The 8420-nt window shown below is 33.0% G+C and overlaps 1 protein-coding gene across 1 annotated transcript in view; it reads left to right on the forward strand.

Annotated features, from left to right (window-relative positions):
* Positions 1–8420, forward strand: part of COL19A1 (collagen type XIX alpha 1 chain) — a gene marked incomplete at its 5' end in the record, with an annotated part of 154010 nt that overhangs the window by 95463 nt on the left and 50127 nt on the right. Inside the window, 4 exons of the mRNA XM_029285489.1 lie at positions 2730–2774; positions 2950–2985; positions 4491–4544; positions 5922–5966. Coding sequence (XP_029141322.1) covers positions 2730–2774; positions 2950–2985; positions 4491–4544; positions 5922–5966 — 180 coding nt within the window. The remainder of the gene's footprint in view (positions 1–2729; positions 2775–2949; positions 2986–4490; positions 4545–5921; positions 5967–8420) is intronic.

The raw sequence follows: 8420 nt of genomic DNA on the forward strand, positions 1-8420 counted from the left end.
TTTTTTATCTTTACTTATTAAAAATTCAGTTTTGTTATCAATGTTTGGCAATAAAATCCATAACAACAGCTTGCCATTTTGGACTTTGTATCATTGACTCAGAATAGTTCTGAGTAACTTCTTAGTTCAAGCTTTAGTAAACTGAAGTGACTATTCTATCTTAAATTTGTGACCAAGAGTATGTTCCCAAATGGTAAACTATATTCTGCACGGATATCTAAGGATGACCAGAATGACACTTTCTTTGATTTAGGCAGGGGGTATTCCAGAATAAGCTATCTATTCCCTTTGCATTTTCTCATCTTTTTCTTAAAATCACTGCAATTTTAACCATTCTGCTCCTCTGAGCCATTCACTACTATCAAAACTGTAATAAACTTTGATAACTATAATTTTCCAATCTCTGTTTTGTTATTTTTCTACATTATTTTTGCCAAAGATCACTGTATTCCTGGGTTGTTAGGCACATATACAACTCAATAGCTTTTGCTATATTTTATATCAACTGCACAATAGATTGAACTGCTATGTTTCAGTTTTTTAAAGAGCTGCTTTATATTTATTAATCTTTTGTGCCTAGAAAATTAATTATATCCAGTCATTTTTTTCTTCATTATGTATAACTTGCTTCTTGCAATCATTCTTGGTATATTTTGCATATTTTAGTAGCCTCTTAATTCCTATTTAAGTTTGTGGCAGGTGACATGAACCCAAGTTGAGGTCCTCAGGATATGATATGTATGTCTGCCAGATTCATGTTTCTTACAATTATAAGACCTTTGAAATTCCTATGCCTTATCATGTTTCCCAGTTAATATCTTCTGGCAAAACATGGGGGCCAGCTGTTTCGCCTTCAAGAAATTAATCATCTTTAACCCTCAAGTAGTGTACTAATACACTCCTTCCTTCAGCTGTTCAATGCAAAACATTTAATGATTTATTCTCAAGCAAACAACTTTCCAGAAAAGAACTGCTAAGTTTAGTATTTAGGAAGATGATTTACCAGTCTAAACTTCAGCTTAAGTACTTAGACTTTCTGGAACCAGGGTTTCAGGTTGCAACAGTGATTCAAGTTTTCAAGACTGGAGATCAATAAATTAAGCTAAAAGCAATATAATATTAATTTAGAACAATTTGCTCAATATCTAGAAATTTGTTTTTACTAACAAATCATTGAAACAAATAATATTTTTACCTAAAAGAAAGACACTCTTGACTTTTAAAAGCTGTTACACCCCCATGATTACTATCCACAGGAAGATCAGATAGGAAAACTGTTATTAATATTCTCAAAAATAGTTTATACTGTAATCTGGCTTACCTAGCATGTCAATTAAAGTTACCAATTTCAAGTGAAATCAATTCTGAAGATTTTTTTTAATCTAACAAATATATGCATGAAATATGTTGTGTACATGGGGAGAATGTGCACATATGCACAAAACACAGATACATGCACTGGATAGAACCAGACTTCTTAAAGGGAAGATGCCAGGAACAAAGATTAAATGAATGTTATTATACTTTTAAATCAATTGCCATTACATTACTATATTATATTATATTATATTATATTATATTATATTATATTATATTATTATATTATATTATATTATATTATATTATATTATATTATATTATATTATATTATATTATATTATATTATATTATATTATATTATATTATTATATTATATTATTATATTATATTATATTATATTATATTATATTATATTATATTATATTATATTATTATATTATATTATATTATATTATATTATATTATATTATATTATATTATATTATATTATATTATATTATATTATATATAATTATTTATTGCATAATTTTGTAGGTTACCCAGTTGCAAGGAGTGTACAGAATATATAATAACACAAAACCCCAGCATCTTTCAATCCCCTCTCATACAACTGTCCCAGGTACAATACTGAACAGTTTTAAATCCAGCCAAAACAAAAGACACCATTATCATCACCATTAACTCATAAATACCTATTAAACAGGCTAAGATGGTACATTTTTCCAAATGCCAAAAATGAATGAGGAGCTAAGCTCTTCCATAGTGTCAGTGCCACCACAAAGATGGTTTGCCTCTGGTCCCTGATCTCCTTGATTTCCCATAGGATGAGGACCCTGAACAACCCCTATCGAATGATCACACAGGATGGGTGGCTTCTAGTCAAACCAGACAGTCCCAAAGTGGGAGTAGGTTATAGTTGTAGTATCTTATAGGATAACATTACCAGTTTGAATTGAACAGGGAAAGATAATCAGCAATCAATGTGACAATCATTAATATCTGCTAAAGTAGCTTACTCCACCCAGGGCACCACATTTTGAACCAATATCATTCACACAACCCTTTCCATCCCACACACCTATTGCATATCACATACTTACAGACATACAATTTTATTTCGAGAATAAGCAATACTGAACTCTGTTGGCATGTTACCCTTGACTTTCAAAACACTTTTTCAATTTGAAGTAATTTGAAATATGCCAGCTACATTCATTTGGAAATACAGAGATGCATATATTACTCCTCTAAATATGATTCCTCAGTATTTAGATTCCAATTATATAGTGTAAATTGCTCATGAAAGGAATATTGGATAACCATTATGAAGAGGAAGGTTATGGGGAAATTGATCTCTAGTTTGTTAACAAATTAGAAGGAACTGATTTTCATTTTCTTTTTTGGGAAAGAGTCTTCGAGATGAAAAGGGATTAAAAGGTGCAAAAGGAGAAAAAGTAAGTAATCAATTGCTATTGATAGTTATGATTGTGCGACTTATTTTTTTTTATTGGATTTCTGGAAATTAAAAGTGGGTTTCATTCTTGCCAAAACCTTTAGAGACAGAGAGGAAATCTGGATTTGAGTAAAAATGTCCTTATAAATATTGAGTTTACTTGTATTCTGTCACAGGGAGACCCATCTGAAAAAGGAGAAAAGGGGGACTCTGTAAGTAAAGCTCAAAATTCGCTTTATGTTTACAGGATCCTGTGAGTCAATACATTTAGTCAATACTTGTCAATACATTTAGAATTTCTTTGTGGATAAAATGTGAATTTTTGTGTGTTATCAGCATGCTCAAATAATTGCAATTATAGGAGGATAGAGTATAATCTAGTTGGGACAATTATCTCTGGAAGAAGCCCATATCTTGGAGAAATTAGTTCATGATCTATCTATTGGTTACACTTGTATTCTTTCATATCCTTTTTTTTACAGATAGGACATTTGCATAAAGATCTATGCTTAGATTCCAGTCATGCAATTATTTCTGAAATTATATTATTTTCATCATTGGGACTCTGTGTCTTGAATTTGAAATGTATAGGCCTTATGGAAATGTTACATCCAGTTGTGAACATCTGACAGATTTGGTGGCTGAATTTGTTGTCACTACTCTATGTAATCCAATTGTCACATGATATAAATTAATAGAATAGAATAGAATAGAATAGAATAGAATAGAATAGAATAGAATAGAATAGAATAGAAAGAGACCTTGGAGGTCTTCTAGTCCAGCCCCCTGCTCAAACAGGAGAATCTATACCATATCAGACAGATGGCTGTCCAGTCTCTTCTTAAAAACCATTAATGATGGAGCGCCCATGACAAGCTGTTCCACTGATTAATTGTTCTCACTCACTGTTAGGAAGTTTCTCCTTAATTCTTTCTTTGTGGCAGCCCCTCAAATAATGGAATGCTGCTATCATGTTGCCCCTGTTTCTTCTTTTCTTTAGACTAGCCAAACCCAAGTTCTGCAGCCATTCTTCATATGTTTTAGTTTCCAGATCTTTGATCATTTTAGTTGCTCTTCTCTGAACTTTTTCCAAGGTCTCAATATCTTTTTGTAGTATGGTGACCAAAATTTACAGATCAAGGGATTGATTTGCTCCAGAAGTATTTGTGAAGGGATGACAGCACCTTAATTACTTATCTGAGCAAATGCTCAGAGATTCTTTTCTTCATTATTAACTGATGATACTCAGTGATCATGGTTACTTCCAGTGAAAGTGATGAATTATATCCAATATTATCCTTGTTTCGAGGCATGCTCCATATACTTCTAGAAGTTCCCAAACACTAAGGTTAGATTTTAGTCATAGGTGAATTTTAATTAGTAAGTGATAATACCACTTAAGTTTTGTCTGATCTCAATTTATTGTCCACATTTATGCAAAGCCATGGATCACAAGGACCACCTCTACAATAAATGGGTATGATTCTGTATGTAAAAAGAAACCATCTACTAGCATATCACCATTGGGAACACACTGCAAAGAGATTACACTAACAGGTTCTAGAGTCAAACTATTTGCTTTGCAAGTGATTTCATTTTTTTAAAGTAAAATTGATCTATAGACATTAGAAACATATTAGTGTGTCATTAATATATATACTTACCAACTCTGCAATTTCATCTCTAAAAGCTTGCTTTTATTAAAATGTTGTGTTAGGGTGAAGCAGGAGAGTCAGGTCTTCCAGGGTCTATTGGAAATCCAGGACCTTCGGTATGTAAATTATATTTAATGAACACTAATCAAATACCACATCCAGTAATGCAATGTATTTTAGCAACATCTGGAGGCCCACAGATTTTCCACCCCCCAAACTAAAGTTTAGAATGCTACTTCTTCCGCAAAGAACATGCATTTTATTTCATTTTATTTAGACAATAATGTGTATTTTGACCTTCAATTTGCATAGGTAGTCAAAGCTAATTAACAGGAAATCCACCAATTAAAATAAAACTAAAATAGGTTTCTAAAGATGCAAGAAAAATAAGACATCAAGCTGAAATAATAAAATTAATTTTAGCCATATTTTTAGAGATAAATAGATTATATGATGGGAGGCATCAATTTTAGAGACAGGAATGGCTCCATGCCATGGACATAAGAGTGACACCACAGCTGAAAACCCTTTTTTGTTTAATATCCAATTTTTCTCATCAAGTGGAGAAGCCAGAGGACAGCTTCTGAAAATTACTACTGGAATAAATTGCATCACTTCCTATTTCCCATGCTTCTTTAAAAAAAAAAACTGAAAAGAAGTCCCCAACTAATCCAAGACCAGTCTGGAGATTTAGTTTCCTTCCTTGTCTCAGAAATAGACAAAAAGGAACACTTAATTCTAGATAGTTCTTGTTTAGTGTCCACAAATGGGACCAGCAATTAAGTGAAGCAATTGCTAAGTGAAACATCATAATTCTACAATCATAAGAGCTATGGTGGTCTAGTGGTTAGAGTATTGCAGGCCAGGAGTTCAATTCCCCCAATTCTGACCTGCTCAAGGTTGACGTAGCCTTCCATCATTCCAAGGTCAATAAAATGAGGACCTAGATTGTTGGGGGCAATAGGCTGACTCTGTAAAACCGCTTAGAGAGGCCTATAAACTACTGTGAAGCGGTATATAAGTCTAAGTGCTATTGCTATTTTACTTCAGCTTTCCTTTCTTTTACAGACATGTGAAATCATAAATTCAAGGATTGGTCACACAGTTAGTTTTTAATTACTGTAGTAACTGTGAATCATTGCTAAACAAGAGGGTCACTAAATGAGGACTGCCTGTATTACATTTTCTATTGCATGTAGTGGAGTGACTTCTGGAAATTGTGTAGTCTTTTAGTTAGAACAAACTTTTTCCCTCCTTTTTCATGTAGACATTAGCAAAATCAGATTATTTTAACCATTTTGGTGCCAGTTTCAGTGTACTGATTTTTATATCTTTAAACAATTTTATATCTGTTATTTAGAAGAAGTTTACATTTTCATGTATTTTCTTCAAATAAATTCCTTTATTAAAAAGAACAGTATAAATATATGGAGGGGTTCTTTTTTTTTCTCTTCCTTTTCTAAAAATTCTGTATTGTTATCACTATGTTCTAGGGAATTCCAGGACCACCTGGCGCCAGAGGATCTTCAGGAGAAATGGCAAGTATCATACTGCTCTTTGTAAGAATTATTCAAGTACAATATTAACCAATGAAATAATAATATTAAAATGTTGGTGATCTCATTTTACAAGGTATATGAGAGACGTATTCAATGTGCAAAGATCTGGAGCCAGACATGCTGAGGTCTTCCATGATAACAATTTATGGTTTCACTCACCCCATCAAGTGTGGTAATAAATCACTAAGGCAGTCTTTATATAATTACAACAATAGCTAGGTGACCCTGTAAAATTGCTACTGTAGAAGGCCTCAGTAGTTTTATTGCTATATACTTCTGGGTAGTTACAAATATGCTGTTCTATTTCTGTGTCTTTGCTACTGTTACTAAGCAGGTCAGCCTTAATAATTATTTTGACAGTTTACAGTATAAATGTGGATTGCCATATTTTTAGTTACACTTTGACATATTTTTTTTCCAGAAAAATGAAGCTATAGGCTTGAATGTTGCTAAGATCCCCAGTTCTTTACCTGGCAGATGGGGAAACCAATATTAAGTGGTTTATGCCTGTCCATTAGTGATTAATTAAAACTGATTCTATAGAACTCCAAGTATATGCAAACACCTGATTTTCAGGTCAACTTCCTTTCATCTACTATCTATTTACTACTCCGGTCACACAAACCATGAGGCTAATTCTTACTTCTGGCAGGAACAGTAGACAAATCCTGAAATGTCCTTCCTCAACATTATCTGCTAAATAAAAAAGTGCTTCTGGAACACATAGCTTTGGAATATTCAGTCCTTTCTGTGCAGTCACATTGCTAAGATTTTTTTTTTCAGATTTATTTTCAGATTTTTCATTCCCCACACTCACGTTTTTAATCTCTCTGTATTATTTATTTTAAATGTATAACTATCCTTTTATTTATGTACCTGGATCTTTATTTTGGTATTGGATTGAGCATGAACATTCCAAATAACAGCCTTGGATTCATCTGGCTTTTAGACCTGTTCTCATGACTTTATCTAGTCCTTTTCATGCTCCATTTTGTTGCATTCGTTTCCAAGTCCAGAGACTTTTTTCATTTTCTTGAATCAAATTGTTGCCCTATATACTCATATACATTTGTACTGCCATGTATTTTTATATGGAGTTCACATCATTAAGATTTACATTGGCCACAGCTCAGCTTCCGAGTAACTAAACATTACTCACTTAATTAAGGTATTTCTCAGGTGTTACAACTTTTGAGTCTGGGTCCAAAGGCTATGACTGTTTTCTCAATTGTCTCACTATTATTTATGTTAACTACTGTTCCAGGAGCACTAAATATCTAAGAAGAGATTTTGTTTTTAGACTTCCTAATCCACCATCTGTAGAAATGGATTATGAGATGGTAGCTGCCAAGAAAAGTTAAATTCAGATAATCATGAAATTCACTGAGGAATCTTGGGCGAGTGAAACTTTACCATAGTGATCTACTTTACACGAATTGTAAAAACAGTGAGGTACACATATTTTGGTATGCTATTCTGAACTCATTGTAAGATGATAAAACATAGATATTTTTTCTCATCTGTATCACGAACAGAACATAGTAATTCAAATCTAGTTTCTTTAACATTCGTATGCCTATATACGTAAATGGCCACCTTATCAATAAGCAATCAAAGTCTGTGAGTTTCACCTTACACAGAAATGAAATAAAATAAACTTTTTTCCCTGTGATGGAAATAATTCCTTTTTCTCTTGTAAATTCATACACTTTTTGACAAATTTTACTATTTCCTGAGATAGGTAGGTAGGTAGGTAGGTAGGTAGATAGGTAGATAGGTAGATAGGTAGGTAGGTAGGTAGGTAGGTAGGTAGGTAGGTAGGTAGGTAGATAGATAGATAGATAGATAGATAGATAGATAGATAGATAGATAGATAGATAGATAGATAGATAGATAGATAGATAGATAGATAGATAGATAGATAGATAGATAGATAGATAGATAGATAGATAGATATGGTATAAAGATGAGATGCATTATTTTCTTTGAATGAAATTAACTGTAAAGCCTCAAAGCTATTTAATTTTCTGCTTCTCTTCTTTAGAATTTATTTTAGAATGGTCACATACATAATGTAAACCTGAATAGAACTCTAAAAAATGGCCCATTTGTTTATATATTCTAATTTATTTCATGTTTCATGTTCCTTTATTTAAGGTCAGAGATAAAAAGAAATAGGATAGATAATAAAGTCAATGTAGTTGAGGCAAAGTTGATACTGTATCAAAAGTTGAGGCTTTTGATACTGTGGACCACGGTATCATGCTGCGGCGTCTCGGTGAGTTAGGAGTGGGAGGCACTGTTATGCAGTGGTTCTCCTCCTTCCTCACCGACCGTACGCAGTCTGTATTGGCAGGGGGACAGAGGTCGACTCCTAGGCCCCTAACTTGTGGGGTGCCTCAGGGGTCGGTCCTCTCTCCCCTATTGTTCAAT

This window comes from Protobothrops mucrosquamatus, unplaced genomic scaffold (genome assembly GCF_001527695.2).
Source record: "Protobothrops mucrosquamatus isolate PMUCROS unplaced genomic scaffold, P.Mucros_1.0 scaffold1762, whole genome shotgun sequence".
NCBI classification, from domain to species: Eukaryota; Metazoa; Chordata; class Lepidosauria; order Squamata; family Viperidae; genus Protobothrops; species Protobothrops mucrosquamatus.